This window comes from Polistes canadensis, unplaced genomic scaffold (assembly GCF_001313835.1).
Source record: "Polistes canadensis isolate GaletaPanama2010 unplaced genomic scaffold, ASM131383v1 scaffold_108, whole genome shotgun sequence".
Taxonomy (NCBI): domain Eukaryota; kingdom Metazoa; phylum Arthropoda; class Insecta; order Hymenoptera; family Vespidae; genus Polistes; species Polistes canadensis.
The window spans coordinates 302,223-328,819 of NW_014569655.1; the positions used below are offsets into that span (position 1 = coordinate 302,223).

At 35.5% G+C, this 26,597-nt stretch overlaps 3 protein-coding genes and 1 long non-coding RNA gene across 22 annotated transcripts in view; 3 read left to right on the forward strand and 1 right to left on the reverse strand.

Annotated features, from left to right (window-relative positions):
- LOC106787623 (nuclear receptor coactivator 2) overlaps nt 1-19,737 on the reverse strand; it is a 42,130-nt gene extending 22,393 nt beyond the window's left edge. For 4 of the 16 annotated variants that reach the window (XM_014750167.1, XM_014750154.1, XM_014750160.1 and 1 more), the window contains exon 1: nt 13,766-14,111. In XM_014750167.1, the coding sequence (XP_014605653.1) occupies nt 13,766-13,794 (29 nt within the window). In that variant the 5' untranslated portion in view covers nt 13,795-14,111. The other 12 variants (XM_014750166.1, XM_014750162.1, XM_014750165.1 and 9 more) reach the window with 9 other exon arrangements.
- LOC106787625 lies at nt 9,341-10,500 on the forward strand. The gene is made up of 2 exons (XR_001381819.1): nt 9,341-10,053; nt 10,173-10,500. It is a non-coding gene; the product is annotated as an uncharacterized LOC106787625 (long non-coding RNA).
- A 1,527-nt stretch (nt 19,738-21,264) lies between the features above and the next one.
- Nucleotides 21,265-26,546, forward strand: LOC106787632 (ankyrin repeat domain-containing protein 39-like). 4 transcript variants are annotated; one of them, XM_014750177.1, is made up of 3 exons: nt 21,265-21,353; nt 25,717-25,852; nt 25,924-26,546. In XM_014750177.1, the coding sequence occupies exons 2-3, from the start codon at nt 25,735-25,737 to the stop codon at nt 26,358-26,360; spliced, it is 555 nt and encodes a 184-aa protein (XP_014605663.1). In that variant the 5' UTR covers nt 21,265-21,353; nt 25,717-25,734; the 3' UTR covers nt 26,361-26,546. The 4 variants fall into 4 exon arrangements, with proteins under 4 accessions (XP_014605663.1, XP_014605664.1, XP_014605660.1 ...); XM_014750178.1 differs by having other exon boundaries at nt 21,267-21,353; nt 25,723-25,852; XM_014750174.1 differs by lacking the exon at nt 21,265-21,353 and adding an exon at nt 21,362-22,280.
- On the forward strand, nt 22,288-23,713 carry LOC106787631. The gene is made up of 2 exons (XM_014750173.1): nt 22,288-23,181; nt 23,259-23,713. Exons 1-2 carry the CDS (start codon nt 22,692-22,694, stop codon nt 23,582-23,584), a joined length of 816 nt encoding a protein of 271 aa, XP_014605659.1. The 5' UTR covers nt 22,288-22,691; the 3' UTR covers nt 23,585-23,713.
- Nucleotides 26,547-26,597: the final 51 nt, after the last annotated feature.

The following is a 26,597-nucleotide window of genomic DNA, read 5'->3' on the forward strand; positions in this document are numbered from 1 at the left end:
AAAAAAAAGAAAAGACAAGTAAAAGAAGAAAGAGAGAGTTAGAAGAATTTTCGTCAAAGAGTTCGAGATAAGGAGATTTCAGCGAAAGGGAAAAAGGAAAGAGAATAACATTACGGTCGAACGTAACTCGGTCGCATGGTGTTCAAGAGACTGGAAAGCAAGGTGAATCCATGGAATCCGATAATCACGCTATTCTATTGTTTCACAGTATCTAACAAAGTAGTAGGTATGTAGATCTTGGGCAACTTATCTCAGATAAGTAGTAGTTTCTCTGTGAAAAACGGTAGTTCCTGCCATCCCCGCCTCTCTCTCTCTCTCTCTCTCTCTCTCTCTCTTTCTCTCTCTCTCTCACTCTCTCTCTCCCTCTTTCTCTCTGCATCTACGTCAAGCATCCACGCCGAAGCGAGCCTTGATCAATAACTTTTGCGCGCGAGAATACGAGCCTCTCTCACCAAGGAATCTTTCCTTGCGATCGGAAGGTTTCCAATTTTCCGTCTTGCGGAAGAGAACACAATAAACGTTCCTAAAATAAATAAATTCAGTTCCTTTTCTTTCGTTAAAATAATAATCTTGAATGTTACTTCTTTCGACTCCATTATTGTCGATACACTGAAAATTCTTGTATTAGGAACGTCGTCATCGATTAAGAAACAACACCCACTGACTTTTTCATTTTTGCTATTACACGATGCGCCATGGAACCTAATGGAACAAAACGGAACGGAACAGAACGGAATGAACAGAGAACGGTAAGGGGGTATACGATCGTCGGGAAGACGCGCGCACCCTCCTCTTTTCTTCCAATTCGATGAAAAGAGATGGAAAAGTAGGTGAGAGTGAATCCGATCGGAGATCCTACGTCATCACTTATCACATAGAAAAGCACCTTGCATCGTGCTGTTGTGCATCCACGTTGCTGTCATCCGTTCGACACTTGCTACAACTCCTTCTCACTTTTACACTTTGCCTCTGACTCCTCCTCCTCCTCCTGCTCCTCCTTTTTTGGTTTCTTTTTTCACTAGGCTAGTGACAATAACGATAACACTAAATTCTTGCAGAGAAGTGAAAAAAGAGTAATACAGGAAGAACCTCCTCTTCTTTTTCTTTTTATTCGTTTCTTTTTTACTTTCTCTCCTCGGTAGGTTAATAATAGAAACGATAAAAGAAAATTTTTGCAAAACGAATGCGAAAAGAAAGATAGACAAGAGAACGAGTTCTCTTTTTTTTTTTTCTTTTTTTTTTTCTCCTCTCTTTTGGTTTCTCTTTTCGCCACGTTAACAACCAACAGATAGATAGAAAAGGATAGAAATAAAAGAGAATCCTTCTTCTTTTCTTTTCTTTTTCCAAAATACTACTAATAATAAAACAAGCGCAACGACGACGACAGCACTACATTCTTAGTGCATGCGTGAAAGAGAAAGAGAGACACTATTTATCATACAACACACACCGTACACACACCGTACACACACGCACACTCGTGTATCTCCTTTCTATCTATGTCTTAGGTATATACGAACGTCCTCGGATCATAGATCGACTCGTTTCCTATTATCAAGAGAGGGGGCGGGGGAGGGTGGAGAGGGGTAAGGAGGAGGGGGAAACAGAGGGAGATATAGAGAGAGTGATTGAGTAAGAAAGAGAGAGGAAGAGCAAGGCTAAGGTGCGAGAAAGAAGAAAAATGGTGACGCGAAGCGAGCAAACTAGCGTGGCTTGGCTGTGACGCCACGCTCGGAGTATCGGTTGTGGGTCGACACGTAAATGCGGGACCTGTACCCGCGTGTAATATAGGTCAGTGGGCCAGGGCGATCATGGCAACGCGGACATGCGCGTCGGAGCCGCGAGCAAGCGAGACGTTCCGAGATATCCACTCTCTCGGAGTATTTCTCTTTCTTTCTTTCTTTCTTTCTTTCTTTCATTCTCTCTATCTCTCTTTTATTCCTTTTATTTTATTTCATTTCATTTTTCTAAAACACCAATCATTATATTATATCGTAGCTGCTCTACCGGGTGGGGTGTGTATAACGAAACGAGGCATACTTATTTATTTTTCGAAAAATTCGTTAAATAGTATGACTGGTTCGTTGTATTATAGAATACAAATTTTTGTCGTTGTTTTTTTTTCTTTTCTTTTTTTTTAGACAATAGCGTTAGATTTTTGTTTGTCAAAAAGTTTTCATACGACTTTTATTATATGCACACACAACATTCTTCCTGCCTTCTAAAGTTCCGATGATCCCTCCAAGGTTGTGAGCGTCTCTCTTTCTTGCATACCAATACGACCACTCATTCTCCATCCTTCCAATTCAATATATCTATATATCGTACTTCGTAGTGATGTTCGCTTTTAGTGCACTTCCAATCACGGTAAACTTGCACTTTCACGGACGAACACCTGTTCTATTAACTATTTACATTCGTTAAGATTCTCATCTAATGATCCTCTCTAAGATCGTACCGATCTTGATATTTCGTTCCATATTTACCAAACAATTTTCCTTTCTTTTTTTTTTTCTAAGCCATGATAAACTACCTCTATTTATATATAACTGATCGATTTTTCATGTAAAAAGAAAAATGTGAAAGAAAAAAAATTATCTCGCAAATATATAGGACGCGTGCGCACGATTTAATTTGAAATAAAATTTGTAAAATAGAGTAAGAATTTAGCACTGGCCTTCTACGGTAATCGACTAAACGTTACGATCTTTCTTTGCAAAGAACACGACGAGAATATTTCGTAACCCTAAAACCACTAGGCTAGAGATTTAATGAAAAATAAAAACAACTCGTTAACGATTGAGAACGATTTTGCGATTCGATGACCGCCGCGTCGCGTTCGTTAACAGGACACATCATCAACAACCAACTTTCACCGACCTACCGAATTCACTTTCAAAATGATCATCGTTCCTCGATTGAAAACTTTAGAAATTCATTTTGAAACGTGTTCTAAAACCAACCTAAATACAAATATTACATCCAAATAACAAAAATGATCGCAAAGATACGAGGATCGAACGTTTGTTAATTGACAATAATAATGTATCTACAAATATATTGACAAACAAAAATTCGAGGCCAATTTAATTAATTCAATCAATTGTCATCTCTGAAAGAAGAAAAAAGAAAAAGAAAAAGTTTCAGTTGACGAATAAAATTACGCCAATATACGAAGAATTCAAGTCTTAAACGTTGAAATTAAACAATATATCCTGGCAATTTCGTAATCTCAACTATAAATCCCCCTACTAATGGGTCATGGTATATCTCGACCATCTTTAACGAATCTTTACTCGTAAAGAAAATTTTAACTAAAACTATAATGATAGAGAGAGAGAGAGAGAGAGAGAGAGAGAGAGAGAGGAAGGAGAACGAGAGAAAAAAGGGGGAATGGCAAACATACGAGCGACGACGAAGGAAAGTGAACCTGAACTCCGTAAAGAAGAATCAGAACGGCGAAAGCGTAGGTCACTAACAGAAAGAGAGAGATAGAGAGAGAAAGAGAGAAGTTATACACACATTGATAGTTAAGAGCAGAAACTCTCTGGTCGATGGCCGTGGCTGAGGTACTCGCGTCTTTCAAACAGTTTACGAGCTTGTGCCTGTACCAGCAGAGAAGTGTGTTACTAGCAAAGCGTAACCGAGAGAAAGAGAGAGAGAGAGAGAGAGAGAGACCTCGACCAAATTAAATGTGCGGTCACTTCCTACGAACGTCCACGAATTAGCTTTGTCATAGCGTTATATCGAAACTAGCTACGAATTTTAATTTGTTATGCAAACGGCAACGAGGATCGATTTCTTTTTTTTTTTTTTTATCCAAAACAAATGATTATATATATATATATGCATTCGAAGGTTATTATTTGTTCGAAATATCAAAAAACACAAGCACGTCCTCGTTTTATAGCGAGTTTAAATAAAACACCATAGCGTTTAATCAGCAACGACATAACCGTTCGGATTCGATCGAACTTTAAACCGATATACGCCTCGATGACGTTTACGATCTCTTCAATCGATGAGCGGCCGCTCTTTCTTCTTCTCCTCCCACCCACCCTCTCTCTTTCTCTCTTCCCAAGTTCGTGCTTTCGAACAGCTGCCAGATTGAACTTGTAGCACCAGCTGGATACTCGGAATGGCTCTCCACTTCTCTCTCTCTCTCTCTATCTCTCTCTCGTAGCAACCTGAAATTTGCTTTTAGCTGTGTCCCATTTTGATCGATTCCCCAGCTCGTTTTCCACCTTCCACGTCGTCCGATCAAGATAATCCCGAATGAATTGGTTTTTTTCTTCTTTTTTTCTTTTTCTTAAATGAACGTGACAAATACAACGAATAATATATACATCGAAATATATCTAATATAAATGTATCAAAGTTATATTACAGCGTTTATGGCGAGAGTTAATCGGTTCACAAGTGTGGCAAATAAATAGCTGCAAGAAAGGAAGATATATATATATAAGTACGAATATTGCTATACAATACGAAGTATACTACTGCTATGCTAGATGAGATGCTAATGATAAACACGATGTAGACGTAACGTGGGAAGGGAGAGGAATAGTTGCCATGTCGACAGACGACGCCGCCTTGATGTCCCCGCTGTTGCTATGATGACGTAACTCGCGTCTTTACGTCACAGGAAGGAGAGAGACAAAGAGGAAAAGAGAAGGAAGAGAGAGAGAGAGAGAGAGGAGAGAGGGAGTGGTTTAGACGCGACGCGTCTTCCTCACCCCTATCTTTTCCTTCTCCTCCTCCTACCCCCTTTTGTCCAGGCAACCCCCCGCTCTTCTAGGACAGGACAATGTTACGTAACAAAGATCAATACGACGGATCGATCATTTCCTTTTTTTTTTTAATTTTTTTCCCCTCGTCCAGGGACTATTCCAAGGGTGATTGCGTGTAAGACGTTGCGCTCGCGAAATATATTCTTAACAAATGAAACGACGTTTTTCCTATAGAAATTCGCGAAATTTCCTTCTTAGGGAACAAACTTCTCGGTTGCAGTTGAAAAAAAAAAAAATGGCCTACTCATTAAAAATGATGCCGCGATTTAAAAAAAAAAAAAAAACATCATCGGTCGTCGTCATCTTCCAAAAAGAGAAACAACACGCTCGATCAAAATCGATGCCTAACGAAAAAGTTTACATATATATTATCTCCTATTCTGTTCTATTAGTTTCTTATTTATTTATTTCCATTTTGTGGCAAAATATCTATTTCACATTTTTCGAGATCTTTGAAAAATTGAATAAAAAATTAACACGGAAGGAATCCTCGAAAGAGAAAATGAATACATAACGAAGAGGATATATTCAAACACGATATTAGAAGAAGAAGTAAAAGTAAAAGAAGAAGAAGAAGAAGATGATGAAAAAGGGGGGGGGGGGAAATAGCTATTAAAACTCTGAAGAAGGCTGGAAACTCGAAGAAAGAGAAGAAGAAAAAATAATGACACATTGAGAGTATCAATATTTGTGTAGGTGGGATGTACGATGACGCGGCTCGATCGCGACTAACTTTGCCGCTCGAATTTCCGCTGCGGTCGTTGCTGCGGGTATCAACCAACCGACGTCAGCATTTTGCGTGACACCTGAGAAACACGCCAAGTAGTATGTATGTATCAGTAGTAACCAAAGAGATTATTAAAAGACGCATTTCAAGATGCACCCCCGATGATGTGCAATAAATGCGACGCGAATCCTTCTTCCTTTTTCGTATAATAATATAATTCATTGATTTTGGAGATATGGGCGAGTGGGTGTTAGGGAGGGAGGGGGAAGGATTAATAAAATTTGTAAAACACAAAAATAAAAGAAACACGCCAAATAGTATGCATGTTCAGTAGTACCCAAAGAGATTATTAAAAGATGCATTTCAAGATGTACCCCCGATGTGCAATAATTTTTCGTATAATAATATAATTCATTGATTTTGGTGATATGGGCGGGAGAGATATAACGAGGGAGAGGGGAGGGGAAGGGGAGGAGGGTTATTAATAAAATTTGTAAGACACAAAAATATATGTATAGGAATATACTTGTTAGGTTATAATGCATAATAGAACACGCGCATAGGTTACGCGTTTACACGCATCGGTCAGGGCTTGGCATGGATCGATAGTCGTCGTCGGACTCTCCTCGACGATTTAGAAAATAAGGGTTGCTTCCTCTATTTTATTTCTAAAGAGCGCACATTGACCGAAAATCCGGGGATTTACGGAGCACGACGTAGATCTCGTGTGTGCCTTGAAAACGAAAGGAACAACAAAAAAATAGAAGAAGAAGAAGAAAAAGGAGAAGGAAGAAGAGCGAGTTCTTAGAACAACGTCGTCGTCGTCGTATGCTACTGCTGATGCTTGCTCTCTTTCCCTCCCTCTTTTTCACGACGTTAAAATTAAAATCCGGTCGTCGGAGAACGTCTTGCATCGAAAGGGAGCAAAATTTCCTGCGAAAGAACGGCCAAAAAGCAAGCCGGACAGAGATTATAACGTATACACCACCACCATTCTCCGGGAGGCCGGCTGCTTCCAAGGTCAAACCCTTGTACCTCCCCTTTTACCGATAGCAAGTATTCCTTCTTTTCAGTTCCCTAAGAAAGAACTTCAACGTTTTAGAATTCACTTCTTTGTCTCGGCTAAATTATGTACCACAAGGCTTTTCTTTTTTTTTTTTTTTTTTTTTTTTTTTTTTTTTTTTTTTTTTTTTTTTTTTTTTTTTTTTTTTAATAAACATTCTTCAGTATATTAGTTTCGAACAATAACTCTACATTTATATTTTTCATTAATAAATAATTTATTTTCATTGTAAATAAAAGCAAACTAAATTTTAATTCATTTTTATTTAGACATCTCCTCCTCCTCCTCTTCCTCCTCCACGTGATTTACTTATTTTCACGAACATATGAATTTTATACAAGGTAAACGGTTGAACGTTCGATCGACGATAATTATGATCGATAGTAAATATTAACTAGCTTATTCTGAACTTAGAACTGGCAGACTATATATGTAAAAGAAGAAGTTGGTGGAGGAGTTTTGATTCAATGGGAAAAAGTCCGAAGGAAAGAAACATAACTTGCGCGCGCGCACGTTATGCCAAGTAGGCATATACACAGTGCGAGTTGGACTGACCTGCCCCAAGAGAAGCATCGACGGGCATCGATGTAAACCGCGGTTGGTATTTTCAAATCGAGTGGAAACTCATCGATAAATATGAAGGGAAAAAAAAGAAGAAAAAAGAAGAAGAAGAAGAAGAAGAACAACAACAACAACAACAACAACGAACGAAATAGAAAAGGAGGAACAATTCAAATTTAGATCCGAAATCAAAGTTTCGAATATTTCTTCGTATATCGTGAAACAATACGAGAGAATTTCAACCAATTAAATTAAGATTTATTTTTCATGAACTACTCCACATTTTATATAAATCTCTCTTTTTTTTTTTTTTTCTTTTTCCTACGATTAAAGAAAAATATTTAACGTAAGCACTTAGGAATAGTATTGTGCTAACAGATTACGAACAATCAGCGACAAATTTCAATTTTGTTATCTTTAATCGCTGAGATTAAAACACACATCTCTATACGAAATGTACACGAATAAAAAAACGAGGTAACGACGATGCGGATGGACTTGTTGTTACCGAAGACAGATCAAAGATTAGAGATAAATCTACAGACCTGTACTATTATATAAATCAAATATAAACCCTGGTGTATCGTAATGATGAATATTTTTTTTATAAATTAATCATGTTACTCTGTGGGTGGAGGAGGGGGGAGGCGGGTGAAACAAATATTCTACTCTTATAGCAAGTAAATAAAATGGTTTTTTTATCGACGATAAAAATGATGGAAACAGACAGACAGAGACAGAAAGAAAGAGAGAGAGAGAGAGAGAGAAAGAAAAGAGAAATGTTGAACGAAAATGAATTGCGTTTTCTAAGAGGCAACGCGGATCGAGGTTTCGAAGCGAAACTAGATATATCGTTCGGTTAGGTTATATAATAATAATAATAATGGGCGAGACTAGGCGTATACGGGCAAAATTCGTGGCCTTCGGAGAACAAAGGGTTCGAGGGAGCCTTATAGAATCTGTCTACGGCTAGGGCGTTTAGATTCTTTTTACGGTGCGCCGCTCGGTTAAGGCAGGACAGTGCGGAACGTGAAGCAAAAGAGTGGAGAGAAATGGCGAGGAGATGAGAGGAGAGGTGAGGAGCAGGGAAAGAGAAAGAGATGAGATGAGAGGAGAGATGAGAGAAAAGGAGAAGAGCAGAAACGGAGCGGAGGAACGTTCAAGACGCAAAATGAAATTCCACACGCTTCGGTTCTGCCGAAATGCGAACGCGCTCCCTTCGAGCGAACGGAGACAGGATACTTTATACGTTTCGACCTTGTCTCGAAAGCACGTTTACCAATATTTCGAATATATCTTCCTATGCCTGAAAAAAAAACTCGTTTAATATGAGAGCTAACTTATTCCTATTCGATATATTTCGTTGTAACAAATTATCTTTTTTCTATACAATTTATAATTCCCTCGGTCTTCTTTATTTCGAATGCAGGATAAGTCTCAATTGTAAATATACATATCTGTGTGTAGTATATTATTATGAAAGAAAAGTTTATCGATTTCCCGGTGTAAGAATCGCCGAGGCCAAGACACGTCGTCGTAGTCGTCGTCGTGGAAAGAACGCGTGCCATACTCGAATTCCTCCGCACACATGACTCCCGTGCCGCGTTTCGACACCACACGGCGACGCAATCGCTTCGTGCGAAGCGTGAAATTGTATAGTGAATGTCGTTAGGAACAACCATGAAATACTTCGAGCGAACATAATGGAAATAAACGAGTCCTCGGCTAGTCGATAAGTACGCGCGTACGTACCGGCATTTCATCCAATCATTTTCTATACGATAGTTAGAGATTTTTTTTTCATATACGAACAAGAAGAATTTTATTAAAACAAATTAAATCGCTATAGATTTATCCCTATCTCGATTCTCTAAAAAACCAAAAAAAATGTTAACTTACAATTTCGCGAATTTTCTTTCAAGCCATTGTTTCATAAAAGAGATTAATCATAAATCCAAGTATAGTCTATCTATCTCTCTCTCTCTCTTTCTCACTCACTCACTCACTCGGTATTAACGTCTTACATCAGAACTTCTACTCTCTAAATAATTACACAAACAAGATAAACGAACGCAAGTCCTTCTTCTTCTTCTTCTTCTTCTTTTGGATGTTTGTTTAACTTGTATTAATAATAACTTTAAAGAGAAAGAGAGAGAGAGAAAAAAAAAGATAGATATTACTAGATATTATCAATTTTATAAGTTTGCCAAGTGTACGTAAAAATAAAAGAAAAATGTTGGTGGGTCTATAAGAGAGAGAAGTATTCTACTTGACTAGTCTCTACGACGGCTGCGTTATTGGGTGATGGAGGGAGGGCAGGCGTGGTACATTCGACGACCTTGACCCCTGTTCTCAACTGGCGCTCGTTCTTCGTAGACCGGTCGATATGTACCGCTCTCCATCCCTCCGCGATATAACATCCCCTCTCTCTCTCTCTCTCTCTCTCTCTCTCTTTGGGAGAGATGGTTTTCTCTCGACGCCGACGCCAACGACGCCGACGCCGACGTCGACGCCGACGCGGACGCCATCGTCGCGTCCCTACTGCCATCCTCCTCTTCCTCATCCTCCTCCTCCTACTTCTTATTATTGTAGTCGTGCCTTCTAGTCGTAGTTTGGTGCAATGTATTCGTGAACGCGTTGTATCGATTTCGCGGATGCCGCCACAGTCGACGCAGAGACCTCCTATACGTTTAACGGACCACGACGACTCTAATTCTTTCTATATTTTACCCGATTTGATATTTAATTGAAAGAAAAGAAAAACAAAAAGAAAAGAGAAGAAAACTGTCGGCAGGTGATACCTATCCTTCGTAGATATTCATCATATTTTGATCGTATGAAATAATGAGAATAACGACAAATTTTGCGAGATTGTTTCATTCATCATTTATACTTCTTTTATAATATAGAATGTAATAATAATTTTAATATTTATAATAATATAATATTTATAATTTTATATTTTTCATATATATATATATATTGAAAAAAAATCGTAGAGCAAGTTAAATTTGATTATTTCCTTGGTAAGATCTTGGATTATCGTTAAGGCAGCTAACTCGGACACGATCAACTCGGTATCTCGTGACCGGAATACGATACCTACGATAGTGTCGAAGACGTCGACCGTTATGTTTCTTAGTTGAAGAAAAAGGAAAGAGGAGGAGGAGGTGGAGGAGAAGGAGGAGAAGGCGGAGGAGGAGTGGCAGAGAAAACGACGCGCAAACCGCGCGCTTATTCATTAATGCTACCCAACGGATCGCATATATCCAATGAAAATCGAACGTCAGCGCTATACAAGAAATTAATATCATTTGTTTTGTTTAAATCTTGAACCTTAGTAAACCGTAAAACAACCATTTCTTTATCTTTCTTTCTTTCTCTCTTTCTCTCTCTCCCTGGAAACGAAAGGGTCACGTGTTTGCTTTGGGCCAGTGCCACGAAAGACACACAAAAATATCATACTCGCGTCACGAAGACTCGCGAAGAATCAAGAGAAATTCGCATTAACCTAAAGAATGCTCCTTTTCCAAACGTCTTCTCAATTCTACTTCAGAATTTTCAGTGAAGACAATATACTTTGTGCGTGCTGTGTGTGTGTGTATATGTCGAGGTTCTCTCTCTCTCTTTCTCTTTTTAACAAGTAACGACAACACGCGGTGTGCTGTAACAGCAGCACGCCACGCCATTAAGCTTGTATAACGTTGTTTGCTTCCATGGTCATCCCCTCAACGTCGCCTAACTTTCTAGACAAAACTGCCTACTCCTTCTCTCGCTCGCACTCTCTCTCTCTCTCTCTTTTTCTTTCTTTCTCAAAGAGCAGCAGCAGCAGCAGCAACATGCGCACACTCGGCCGACGATTTTGATCCTTTTGCTCGGCCGTGGTGGCTTAGCTTCTTGCGTTGCTTTACTGAGAAAACGTAATTTTAGCCCCCACAGAGTGGTAGGTCGGAAGGTAGATAGGTTGCTGCTAGGTGGGAGAGGAGAAGAAGCGGGTGCATGCCTAAATTGCCGAGGAAACGAGGCCTCTCTACTTCTTTTTCTCTGAGGGTTCTCCCTAGCCCTTGCTTATATATATATATAACTTTCTCTCTCTCTCTCTCTCTCTCTCTATTTCTTATTCGATCTTACTAAGATTGGCTAATACATAATGATCGAAAAGTACAAATATTAACTTCGGTAAGCGAATTTTTATCAATATTTTTAAAACAATTGTTACTATGAGATTTTGCTTCCTTATCAAAGTTCCTTTGCCTTTGAAAAAAAGAAATAGAGAACGGGGGTAGACAGGATTCTATCAAAATAAACGTTAATAGAAACTAACGTTAAGATAATGAACTCGAACGATTTTTGTAAAAAAAGAAATACTCTTGAGAAACGTTGAAACATATTTGAAACAGAAACAACGACGGCAGTAAGGCGGAATTTATGAACGTCCACGACCCTGTTATCATACGGGACAGATCGATATTACGGTTGGGTAACGAGAAAGCAATTAATTGTAAGTTTTTGGACGGAAATATACAAAAGAAAAAAAAATAATTTCATCCTGCTGAGAAATAAATTTGTTTGAAAAATTAACGATCAATTGAATCGTCAAATTGAGAAGAATAAAAAAAAACACACACATCTCGGAAACAATCATCGATCTTTTCAAGTCGATTGAAACGATCTAACTAAAATATGCTTGCTTTTTTTCCCCCATGGAGATATTTGTAAACAAGTCGGACTCGACACATGTGCCTCTCTCTCTTCGAATATTATTTATAATTATTCATTATTAAAATTATATTATCTATTATATTATATATATTTCATTCGCGCTTAATTGAGTTCTCTTTCTCTCAACGTGTTCTATTTAATTACCTCGTCAATGATGAGAGACAGATGAAAATTTGTGTTAAACGACTGATTAATTGTCAACGAGTTTATTAATATTTAAACATAGAGATCTTCATGAAACATTTGATTAATAATCAGCTTTGTTGTCATTTAAATAAATACTGCGTTTTTAAACTTGCAATTGACTATTTGGATTATCTACCATTTTCTAGTAAAAATTATTCAAATTTCAATTTGGCATAGCCAAATCCACAGCATTTTTAAGATAAATTTAATCAATAATAAAATAGATTATTATATCGAAAAAAGGCAGAAAATTTTGGGTAAGAAAATAATGGAGAAGACGTGATAAATTCGAATGCAAATAACTGAACAGAGGGGAATGAAAAACTAGGAAGGGACCGGAAGGGCTTGAGCCGAAACAAACGGAGAATATACGAGCTTAATGCTCTCACAGTGAGAGAGGGAAAGAGAGAGAGAAGGCCACGTAAGAAGAAGCGCGTGTGCCTCGTGGCCTGGAGTTAGCATAGCCACCACCACCACCATCMCCACCCGCCGCTTTGCTGACTGCTTGCCTGCTGTTGACCTTGAAAAGATTCCTCTCTAAGAAGGAACTACACGATATAGGATCTAACGGTGGTCGTTTGTTCCCTTTAGTTCTTCGACTATCGCCGAAGTAAGCTAATGACGAAAAATATACCGATAATTCGCCATGATTGCCTACCTCTGAAATCAGACCCTTCATCAACGAAGCCTCGGGGACGTCGGAATTATGCGAAATTGCCCCGAGTCAAAGAAATCGGCCGATTTTTTCGACCGACAATACAAATAAACTAATAAAATGCGAAATATTCTACTTCCTGCAATAGAAGAAAAATTACCTTGTGTAAAATATATCCTTTCTCCTTCTTGACGAATTGTTCTGACTATAAGTTTTTCTTTTTTGTTTTGATTGAGAAATATAAGTGAATTAAACAACAAAATATATATATGTACATTTACGTGAGTGTACATTACTTTCTGTATAAGGAAAAACTCTATTGAAAATATATCTTACGATTTTCCCTATAGAAATATTCAAATTTTCTTGAGGATCAACGACGCAAGGAGGTCACGCAACTTGTCAGCCAATCAATGTCAGCGCCGAAGCAAACATCCACAGAACGATTAAAGATATCTTGACACTGTATAGTAATCGTTGTTAAGCGCGTTGAATACTAAAAATAACGTATTTACGACGGACGTTGATATCGTAGCTCTCCTCCTCCTCCTCCTCCTCCTTTACCTCCTCCCTCTTCTCTCTCCGCCCATCCCCAATCCGTAGAAACACACTTTTACTCATCGTCGAATACAATTTCTTCAGTTAATAACGCTCCTCCTTGTAAAGAAAGAAAGAAATGAAGAAAAAGTGAGATAGAAACGTTCGCATAGCCCGTAGCCTTTCTTTTTGATACAACGAATCAGCGAATTTCGCGTTTGTACATTTAATGAAAGAGAGGAGAAACGAGGGGGAATGGTAACACAAAGTAACGAAGAAGGGTGGAACAAGTCGTTTTGATTCGCGCACGCAAATTCGATGCAACGACGCGCGATCCGAATCGTAACTCGTTATATAACACGGCGTGAATGATAAAGACCAAAGAAGAAATGATGTTTCGGCCGATTCGATTTGTTGCTTATTGCAATTATTATTTTAATTCTTCTTCTTCTTTTTCTTTGGAAAGAGAATGATCGACTTCTTTTAATAAAATACAGAACAATTGACAAAGTTACAAAACTTACCCTGCATTGTCAGCCGTAGCAATGGACATGTGCCTCCTCTCATGGAGAATAGGCGATGCGTCGCATTGCCGGGGAAGATCCGTGCAAAATATCTAAAAATCCAAACACACCTCTCCCTCCCTCCTCTCTTTCTCTCTCTATCTCTCTCTCTCTCTCTCTCTCTCTCTCTCTCTGCCAAACGAGTCACGTTAAGAACAAAGATGCACGAGTTCACCGTACTCACATGAAACGTTGATTTTTCTCTACGTATTCACCCGTAGAAGAAATACGAACGACGAACGAACAAACAAACAAAATTACAAAATTAAACAAAACAAACCGTAGCAGTAAAATAGTAATAATAATAATAATAACGATAGTGACTAATAATAATAACGATGATAATAATAGTATACCAGATGATACTGATTAATTAATAATAGTAATATTTGAAGAAAATAATAGGGAACACGAGTTTTCACCAAAATGATTACTTTCTTTCGAAGCACTTCCGAAATTTTCGAGTTTTACTCTATTCTTCACGATATTGGTTGTAAAAAAGCGAAAGCCTATCGCTTTCTCGTTGGCCTCTCGTTTATCGAAGTCCACCAGTATCCTTCTCCTCCTGTATCTTTTCCTCTTGGTCTCGATGAGAAAGGAAGATAATAGAAGAAGAGTAACAGCAGCCGCTACGAGTTTCGCGGCAATCGTGAAATTTGTCGTTTTCTACGACGACGACAGAGCCGGAAATGTGCTCCTCGTCTTCCTCCTTCTCCTCGATTCCTTTTTCCCTACACGAGCAAGACAGCCCGATCGAATTCCTCTTCTTCTTCTTCGCCACTCCCGTAACATTCAGTTTGAACATAATTTTCAATCGTCGAACTCCTCGACGACGACGACAATGTGACTCTCCACCACCCTCCTCCCCCTTCACCTTCTCCAATTTTTTCCCTTATACTCTACGGGATTCTAATTCTCTTCTGTTTGTTGATCGAAACCTTAACGATTCGTCGATCGATTCTAAAAGAGAAAAGAACAAATTCGTCAGTCGATGTTCTTCTTATTGTAATTAATTTAATGTACATTTTTTTTCTTTTTTCTTTGTCGTCTAATAAAACATATATGTTTATTTCCAATTTTAAATCATTGAAATTGTCGCAACAATCACAACTATATTATGTATGATCTAAATAAACAATAATAGAATTATTGTCTTGAGTTGGCCAATATGTTATCATCGAAGAATTCTGGAATTCTTTTCTTGGTTTATAGAGAAAATATTATTTTATTTTAAAAAAAAGAGATATTAAGAAGGAAGAATTTATAAAGAGGACTGATGTAAGACGAATGGATCGTGAAATGCAACAGATCAACATTGTGAATTCAAACAATGCAATTAAATATCAGCTGAATATGAGAAAATATTTTTCGCATTACGATGACTAATTTTTCATTTTATTTCTTTAAAAAGCAATTTACAATATCCATTTCTCTAAACTTATTCAAATATGTTTTTCAATGCAGAAAGATCTGTTTTGTATTTGTTACATTATTTCAATAATCGAAAAAGGATTGAATAATAATTTTATTGCTATTCTCGTGTAAAAAGAAAAAACAATAAATTAAAAATTACTTTTTCTTAAATAATATTATTTGCTCTCGTCTTCGCGTATAAATATTGTTTGTAACAGCGATATTCAATATCTATATAATCCTATCAGAATATAAAAAACATCATATTAAAAAGTCTTTCCTAGAAAACTACATCTTAAAAAAAAAATCCTTTGACGTAGTCTTCTAAACGATTATAAAGCATCTTTCTTCCTCGTTTTCTATTTTAGTTAATTACTTGATGAAGAAATTATAGATAATCTAGCCTTATAATACTATTATTACATGTGTATATACAAATATTATGCTTCGTTATGACTTCAAACTTGTTAAACGTATTTTCTATCGAATAAAATATTCAAAAAAATATTGAAAAATAAACTTTAATTCATATTTAAAGATCGACACCGTGTCCTAATTTTACAACACGTTATAAATAAAAATAAAATAAAATTATAACACGAAAAATTACGAAGAGACTATATGTACGAATTGAAAAACTCTATCGCGTCTCCACGTGATTAACATATTTCTCAAAGAAACGAACATCTCTTTACCAACGAAACATTGCTACGATAAGAAATTATTATCTGCCAGATAGCGTATTGTTAAGCCGAATGCCCTCGTTTATCGACCTCGAGTCATCTAAAATCGATATGTATACATAAATTACATACAAGTCACCGTAACACGACGTGTTCTATTAACAAAAAAAAATAAAAAATGATCAAAAAATTGCATTTTAAACATAGAATCTAGATATTTTAAGAACGATAACTCGATGCCTATCCACGAAATAGACTTTATCGTCGTGAACTCATTACGACTCGAGGGATTTCGAAAAGTGGGCCATTTATTGCTCTATCGCAACAACGATGACCCGAATTTGAATCTTTACATGAGACTGAGCCTGGCAACTTTTCGTCTTGATCATTTATTCGCACATTTGAAACATCCCTCTGTAACGTTGTCTAACTTGAAACGTTATAAACTCCCTACTCTCTTTTACAATTATCAAAATTATGATGATTAGATAAATATTAACTGAAAATTCTCTTTCTTTTTTTTTTTTTTTTTTGCGTATTATCGACAAAATCCAAATTTATTCAGAATAATAAGCAAATAGTGTTTCTTTCCTTCTTTCTATTAAACTGGCTAAAATTTCATAAAAATAGATTAATATTTTTAGCGTTAAATTAATACTTATGCATACACGCATAAGTATATCAAGCTGTAAGAGTCAAATATACATTTCTCTTTTAAAATATATATTTTGATATTACAAATCTATACAATATATACTTATTGGCTAGTCCACCAAATATACTATTGTATTATTTATTTAAATATATAAAATCCAGACAATTCTGGCATTAGAAAATTTCACATAACTTTCGTACATTTTGATTTAAACGCGAAAAAAAGAAAAATGGGTTATAAAGAGTAAACAATGCAAAGTAATTATGTAAGATCTTTGACAACAAAGAGAATACGGGGTAATTGTAACGATGATGAATCGTTATCTAGAGATAAAGAAGAATCTCTTGGAAATAAATGTCTCGAGTGACATGAATGTAGTTAACGTTCTTTCGTAATAATCGCACGCACAGCAATTTTTCGAATTCGACTCGCTTTTCGAAATCTCGTGAACGAGTGAATGAATGAATGAACGAGTGGACGAATGAACGAGTGAATGAATGAATGAATGAACGAACGAGTGAACGATTAAACGAATGAACGAAAGAACGTTTCGTGACGCGCCTCTTCGTTTGCAAACTTCTATATCTCGTAACGTTAACGCACGGGGCATGCGCATTTGGCCGTGCGAAGGTGGCTGGCTACGTTCTTCGATTCCACGAAGCTTCGTCTCGCCAAAGGGACAAGGGGCACGAAGGGAACGGGCAGGGGCAGCAGTAGAGGGAGAGAGGGGGAAAGAAAAGAGAGAGTGAGAATCGTCGCGCGCATACTTTTTTCCCGAGATTTTGGATCTCTTTCTTCTCATTTTTACGTTGAATATTTTCTCGTTTTTTAAATAATTACAACGTTAACAAAACCTTGACAGTTCCGCCTTTGAAATGTTCTTATCTTTATCTGTTAGGGATTTAAATCGAATGTTATTCGATTTTCGAGTTAAACGTCACATAACCTCAAATTCGAACGATTCTTACGATACATAGATTTTCCAATGACAATCTAATCTAACCTCGTTTCTCTTTCAAATTATTTTTATGCGTACGATAAAAAAAAAAAAATTAACCTTTTGAATAGATGCACATAAAATTAATGTTTATTCTCACCTTTGCTTCTCGTTCAACTAATTTTCTCTTTGCTTATTCTACAAACACGTTCGATGTTCGACACTTTTATAGCTACACGCTAGAAGGCTTCATCGAGTTGACAACCCGTAGAAAGAAAAAGAGAGGTTATGTGCACAATAATTCGCTTTTTTACAAAGGACAAAAATGAAAATAACGTTAAATAAGTAAACTAATAGACGAGGATAGAGAGAATAAGGATAAATACGCGTGTAGAAACTTTTTAACAAAGTACCGAATAGCATATAACATTAAAATGATATCGAATGCAAAATACGACGCAAAAAATAGCTTCTTACCGACGTAGATGCTGCTCATCGATGTCGGGAACAGGAATCGTTCTTCCATGTCAGGATAAGAAGACGGCACCTCCCCAAGACTTTTCTCTAACACACAAAAACTCTCCCTCTCTCTCTCTCTCTCTCTAACTTTGTGCTGCTTCGCCGTAAAACATTTAGTCACATACACATGTAACAACACGAACGAATTTTATACCAAGAAAAAAAATAAAAGCACGCGCGACAACACAGAAAAAAGAAGAAAGAAAGAGAAACAATGTTAGATTTTCTTCCTTCCTCTTTGTCTTTTTCGTTTATAATTTAAAGACAGCACTCGTCATCCGATGGAAAGACCATTTTCCAGTTATATCGTAACGGACGCACGCGTAAATATCGGCCTCTATCGACTATGACGACAACGTCGTACACTCTCCTCTTCTTCGATTCTCGCACACACGAAATAACGCACACTTCAGACAATTAATTCGCGAAAACTAACACGAAAAAGACCTTCTTCCTTTGGATGTTTTTTCTTTTTATCACAACACAACGTGCATTCCTATAAAATCCGCAATCGTTCAATCTTTCGAGCACATTCTTAAATACGTTTCTCATTACTTTCTTCGCTTCTCAGCCTCCTCTACGTCCACCTTTAACGCCAAGAAGGATGGAACGGAGCCGTATAGGTTGCAACAGTTTTCTGCAGAAAAGCACAGCGGGGCGCCACGAGACGCGATCGCGGCTCTCCTTTTCGCGCTCTCCCCTCCACTGACCAGCAGCAGTAGCAGCACGGTAAAGACTTTCCCCCACCTCCTTCCCACTCCCCTCACAGTCTATCTCTCTTATTCCTATTACCGAGCACACCACACGCGAGCACTACGTACATACACCGTATACACACCGTATACACACGTGTGTCGCACTCCTGCACTACTGCTCTCTAGCTTTAAAAAAAAACTTCTCTCTTATATGTCATAGAAGCTCGAAATCTATGTATTCTACATAGAGAGGCATCGCCCAACACAACTTTCAGCCTCGTTGAAAAAAAAAGAAGTTGTAGAGAAGGAAGGCCTTTCTCTCGTCGTTTCAAGTCCGCCCATGTCTCTCTTTCGATGGATGAGAAAGAGAGACGTACGTTCGTCTCTGTCTTTCTCCTTGGTGTTTCTTCTCCTCGACAACCTTCGTCGTATCTCCTTTCTTATCGTTCTCGTATTCCTTCTCTCCCCTCCACGCCCTTCGTTTTCTTTCCTCTATCAGTCGGTGTGCTACCGTACAATTTTCCTTGCCTCCCTCTCTTTTTATCTCCGTGCGCAGCACGATCCCGTACACGCTCTCTACGATCGTGGCGCGGCGGCACGGCGCGGTGCGGTGCGGCGTGGAGAGTACGTGTCGCCAATGTATAGATGTGCGCGAGTGCGCAAAGCTAGTGTCCGTGTGTGCACTTGATTAGCCGTGTCTGACGTCACGGAACGGTTACATTGCTCGCGATTGTCACACACACTCGACCGAGAGGCACCACCGTCGTACGAGTGTAGATTTTCTTCCACAAAACCGTTATACTCCTTCGAGGCACAAACTTACAATAATAGGATACGTACACTCGCACGCATATCCAATACGATCTATTATCCAAAGAAAAATGATTACTTTACGCGCAGAAAACGAATTACCTTCGCGAAGAAACGCGGCCGGGCTCAACATGCAAACCACTCGCGGTATTTGTGAAACGACTGAGTACACGCAACACACTATACTCTTGCCCGTACAGAAGGTACTCCGCCAGGTGGCAACACTCTGCTATCTCAACACGACCTCAACGAATATGATTCGACCCACGAAAACGAACGATTTTTAACGAATACGTACGATTCCTCCTTAGTTCATTATCAAGTGCACGAATATTATGCATTGAGAAAACATTTCAGTCAAGTTAAAAAAAAAAAAAAAGAAAACCAATATATTTGTATACACGTATTCCTATTCGATCGAGCTAAATTCTTTACTATAATTAGAGTAATTTTATTTTACAAACGGAATGTTCTCATTTCTATTTATTCTCGTCCCACATTTTTAAATGTTTTTTCTTAATGGTAACTTTGTAGTTGGTTCTCATTGGTTCGATTATTTCTCGTTTAACCAATCCAAATATCCCGTTATATCGGTGCACGTGGAGACCTCTACCATAACAATAGACTTCTTACCTTTCAACCTGTCAAATTATATTTCGAATTAGAGTTGCCGAATTTAATATATATTTATTTATATCATATATAATTTAAATCTCTTTTAGCAAGTTTAGATTTGCAATATTTAATATGTCAGAAGTTCCCTTGTCCAGATGTTGATTGTTTTTATATTTGAATTTAGCGCTCTTAAAAGGTAACTCTTGTACGCGCGTCTATAACTTTGGCAAGGGTGTATACTATATATATATAAGAAGAGAATATTTTTTCTATACATATATAAACGTATCGGAGAAAATTAAAGGTACCGGTGGAAAGTATATGGACTCCGTGTATACCATTGTGCATCTTATGGAATTATTTGAAATATCAAATATTCAAGATTTCGTATAAGAATATAAAATTTTGATCAATAAATTATCATATAACACGTTTGATAAAGTGAAAGTTTCTCGTTTCTTAAAGCAAGAAACGTTTCATGTTCTCTGTACATTACGAAACATCTTTAAATATAGCGTATGTAAGCAAATTACTCGATCAAGATTTTAAACAGGCGGAAGTATATATATAAATATCGATTCTTTCAATGTGTTTGTGTGAATTACATCCGCTACTTTTTAAATATTACTTTTCTATAGTATTCGCTAATTAGTATTTCATTTTAAAAGTTAATATGAGAAAAATATTAAATATTATACAATATATGCGAGATTTATAAATATTGACTATTTTATATATATATATGTTTCAGTGAATTAAAGTTTATAAATGTTAATTAAAGTATTAAACAGAAAAGTTAATGAATAGAAGTAGTTCAACGTATCTCCAGCATTTGCCTTAACTATCACAGATGCCATACATTTTAGTGCGTGGTAATTTAGCATCTTATAGTCATAGATATCCGTGGAGAGTTCTAGTATCAGGACTCAAAGGTAATACTTTCTGCAATCTTTTTGTTCAATAGTAGAAGAGACTACAATGATAGATTATTTGTTAGCATCGGATATAGAACAACTTACTCACTTTGCTTCTGGAGGATACTGTGACGATTCTACGATAGTGTACTTACAACACCCTTGTATAATATTAACTGCTCTGGAAGTCCTTGGATATAAGGTTGTGGCATCTTCAAGTACTAGCGTCAAACAAGACTACAATGAATATATGTGGACTATGAGAAAAGATTTCTCAGAGCCTGAACCTGAACTTGTTATAAAAACACGTAAGTTTTACCAATAGATTTCTTTCTATTAAACTTTTATTTATCGAATTTAAAAATTATACAACATATTCTGACATAGCAACAAATTATTGTCTATGTGCGTTAACCAAATAAACATTCCAAAATAAGTTATCGAATATTTAGATCGCCTTAAGTAACTGTTAAGATAACTGTTTAGAATTAATAATAAAAACTACTCATTATACTAAGAAAAATAATATACATTTAGAATCGTTGATATGCAGGGTTTAGCTAACACTGTCATTCGTCTTGACTGGTAGGGTAAATGAAAATCTAATAAACACGATGTTGAATCAAGCATATTGTTCTTGATAGTAATGTTAATGTTAAGTGACACTTTCTACTGATGTTTACAAATTTAAATAAAGTTTTCAATGTTAGTGTAGCAAAGGTATATTTCTCAAGTAGCACATTAAAAGTACAAGTAATGGCAGAACATCATTTGTATGAAATTATAACTGCTTAGTATATCATATCTTATCTGAACCAATGATAATAAAATAAATAATCTCTTTTTCTATACAATCTTAATATTAAAATGATATACCTGCTATATTTCATTGGTTTATAAGTGAAGAGAAATTATCACGTGTCATGCAACAACGTGATACAAACGAAAGTAGAATAATTCATTTATTTATGATTTCGATTAAAAGAACAATCGTATTTCCGAAGATTATCGATTTGTTTTTAAATTTTTACTTATATTTCCGTATTTTTGTCATTCATTGTTATTGTGAACCTACTTAATGTCGTATTTAAATAGTATTACGTGTATAGTAGCGCGTATAGTATTGAACAAAATTTGATTCACGATTACAATGCGTCATTCATCGTATGAATTTATTGACTAGTAGAAGTGCGATTAGTGTGAAAATGGAAAGAAGTGGAAACGAAAAACAACAGGTATGAATACCATCCATCTTTATCTTCTTCACATCATTTAAATTTGAAATATTAACCTCGACGATCGATAAAACTAATTACATGCATAGGGGAGACAAGCGCGTAGACTTTTTCGTTATACGTCAATTAATTCTATAATTACGTATTGCTCATGATTTATTTGCAATGTCAAATTATATTTCCAAAGAATAAATTTGTCTTATTTTTCGTTACAAGTACAATGACTCCCATATGAAAATACAAACTTCAATAACGAGAAATATCTTCGATTATAGATCTCTCGTTTTGAGGTTATCACTTATGATATTTAAATTTTATTATTGAGGATAATAAGCTATTGTTGGCTTCGTTAGATTGAAAAATTAAATGTTTCTGTGTTAATGGTTAATAATAACATTAAATTAAGTAAAAATGGTGAAAAAATGTGATATTGTGTGGAATTATTATAACAAAAAAATCGATGGTTCTCAAGTTATTGCTTTTTGTAAATATTGTGATCGTTCCTATAAACAAAATGCAGCGCGTATGGAAAGACATTTAGAACGTTGTGAAAAGTGTCCAGAAGCAATTAAACGACAATTTATACAAGTAAGAAATGATAAAAAAAACAAAGCTAATACTCTTGGCATTAAAATTAATGAAAAACAACAAAAGCAAGAATCTTCGATGGAACGTGTTACTGACATAGAGTTGGAAGATCTAAAAGATTGGTATTATAAAAATCGCTATTACATGGATGAAATATCAGAAACAATTCAGCGCGACGAAAAAGTAATAGTACAATCGAAGGATAAATCACACACGAATCATAACACTAATGTTCAAAGTGTCAAAAGTGATACAAATGCAACTGTAAAAGCTAAAGACATGACACAAACTAATATAAAGATAGCTAAAATTGGTAATTTCAAAATATAATATATTATACAAAAAATGATTTAGAGATACAAATATTTATTTTTTTAAATGCTTTCACAGATGAATCCAAAGAACATAAAAGTTCTGTTCGTCATAAAAAATTCCTACCATCGAGAAGAATTTCACGATGGCCACTTCTGTCTATGCGTGATACTACATATTCATCTATACAAAGTAAAATATATCAAGAACGATTATTGGAGAGCCAGGCATTAAGGAAATCTGCTGAATTGGAGCTACGCCGTAAAACTTTGGAATTGGAAAAATTTCAATGGGAATACGAAAGAGACAAAACTCAAAGTGAAATACGTTGGGCTTATGAAATGCGAATGATGCAATTACAAGAGGAACATGAAAGGAGAATAATCGAGCAAAACAAAATTTGAGGATATTAATTTATAATTTATCTAATAAAAATGAATGCTATTAATATAATATTGATTCATTATAATTCTTACTTCTGTAAAGTATTTTTCTGAATTTATGAAGATTATTTAAAATTAAACAAACTCGTATCAAGTTTATTGCATTAAATCATTGTACCTTGCATAAATGAGTCTGTATATAATAATTTGATTGTCTCCATAGAGAAGTATTCAGAGAAGAGAAAACATAGAAATATGAAAAATCTTTTATTATTTTCTCATCGTATTGTAATTATTTTTTTCTAGAAGGAAAAGATGGCGAAGTCTAATGAAAGTTCTATTGACACTATGACGGAGGTAATCAGTGCAGTGCCTGAAAAATGGGTTAATGCAGCTACGAGTGAAACTTATTATTACGTTGGCGTGAGAGGATCGCCGTATGCAACCGAATCATCTGTTTTTGAATTATCACCGGACGAACTATCGGCACTTACCAAACGTTTCCAAATCTCCACTTCGACGGTGGTCAATGGCGCTCTGATCAAAGGTTCATCTGAAGTTTCCTACATTCAAAAAGAACAAGAGTTTATACATTTATTTTAAATTTACGGCAAAAATCAAATATATCAATTACTTTGTTTTTTTTTTAATAGTTAAAAAACATTGTAACTTATCGTTAACAATTTTTTTTTAGGACGACCTTTTTCAGTTATTAATGCTCTAGCTGAATTAGGCTATCGAGTTATTTGTAGTACCGGAGAAGCTGAAATTCTTTGGACGCTGCAACGAGAAGTTTAAAATATTTTTAAGGATTATGCTTGTAGTTAAAAATATGCACATATAAAGATACACACCAGTAGTTTGTGCGCAATATATAATATTAATGTAATCATCAAAGAGGATTGGAGAAAAATTATCTATCTTTTATTTTATAGACTTAATAGATGATCGTTCACTTTTTATTGTTTATGTCTGCCGATAATTAGTCTCTAGCAATTTATCAGTATAAGCATTTGATAATAAATGCGGACGGACCAAACATAACGAATTGTTATTTGTAAAGAATACATTCAATTTGTAACTATTTTTTAGTAACTATTTTAGTCATTATTTTATTCAATTAATACAATAATAGATACTTTTTATACATTTTCTTACAAAAAAAAAATAACTACAGAGTTTAGCCTATTTTCATAATTCGATAAATATACAGAAAATGGAATTGTTAAACAATTGTATAACGATGCCTCTATGTATGATATTATAACGTAAAAAAGAATATTTTGTTGCTGAGTGTTTTTAGACTCATTAAAGTGAACTCAAGTACTTATATGTAACACGTTTTCCAATGGACCTAGTAATTCTAACTAGTAACTGTGCGAATTTTTCTATACGAATAGTGTCCGAGTATGTCTTAGATTTTAGATCGTATCTAATGATGATTTAATAAGAAAAAAGGCAAACATGCGTTCAAAATAATCAAAATAAAATAAATTCTCGATAGTTGAGAAACTAAATAAAAATAATGGTTTCTCTCTTTGCTTTATATCTTTATTATTTGAAAAATGAAGTTCTTATTGTTAATGTTGAATTAAAGTTTTGCAAATTTATAGATTTTTTACGAATGTATAGAAAAAAAATAGAAAGTATTTTAAGTAACTCATATTTATAACGTTCATTGAGTCGTCAGTTTTTATCGTTGTTATAATGATTTTTCCTTTGAAGCGATCATTTATCGACTATTAAAAAATGCAGCTCCAATTAAAATTAAAATTATTAAATGATTTATTGTATTATTATTCAAAGCACATGGTTTATGTTTAAATTACTTTATTTTTTATGTTTTTGTTTTCTTCTTCTTCTTCTTATTATTATTATTATTATTATTATTATTATTAGTATTATTAGATATATATATAAATATATATGTTCATGTACCTTCGATTCTATGGAATTCTATAATTCCTAAAATCCATGTATTCTATTCTTTATTGAAGAAATTAAATCGTACTTGTATACAGATAAAAAAGTATTTGAATTTTTTCAATAACTCAAGAAATCTATTTCTTTTCATATACGTTTAAGTTTATTATTATACTATAATAAATAAATCGACGTAATTGAAACATATCAATTAAAGGTCTTATAATAAGTTACAGATTAAAGAAAATATGGCGAAGGAAAGTAAGCATGAGAAAGGAGTAAAATCCTGTTGCGATTTATCCGTCAACTTGGGTGTTTGTCAGTCCTTGCCAGAGATTGAATTTGAGCGAGGCATATGGTATGCAGGTAAGTTAAATGATTTCTTTACAATTTTATTTATTATTAAATAAACTTTCAATTGAATATTACTTTTTCAGCTCAATATAATGATAAAGACAAAGTAGAAGGATTTTTAAGAAAAGAAATTTCGGTAGATATCGAAGATTCAGCTGGATATACGGCTCTTCACTATGCAGCTCGAAATGGACATTATCAGATTTGTGAAATGTTGTTAAAATATGGAGCTAACGTAAACGCTAAAACACGTTGCGGCCAAGCAACTGCTCTTCATAGAGCAGCTACTCAAGGACACGATCATGTCGTTGAAATTTTGTTAAAGTATGGTGCTAATGCGAATTTGAAGGACGCTGATGAATATACTGCTCTGCATAGAGCTATTATTGCTGCTCGCGTCTCCATTTGTCAAATTTTGATTCCACATTCGGATCTGTCTATCGTCGATAAGAAAAATCGTACTGCAAAACAATTGGCTAACGAATATTGTAACGACGTATTATCGCTTTTATCTTCATAATATTATCTCATATGTTTCATCTTATATCGTTTATTATCTTCGATTTAGAAATAATCGACTAATGTAAAAAAGTCACCTATACTTCGATCTATTATTGAACTATAGCGTTACACTTCAATGCTGATCTTCATCAGGTGTCACAATGATGATCGTAACTTTAATAAATAAATAAAGTATAATAGCCGTCGTTATTGCTAATTTAGTTATGATGTTTCGTTAAAAAAACCTTCTCGGCGA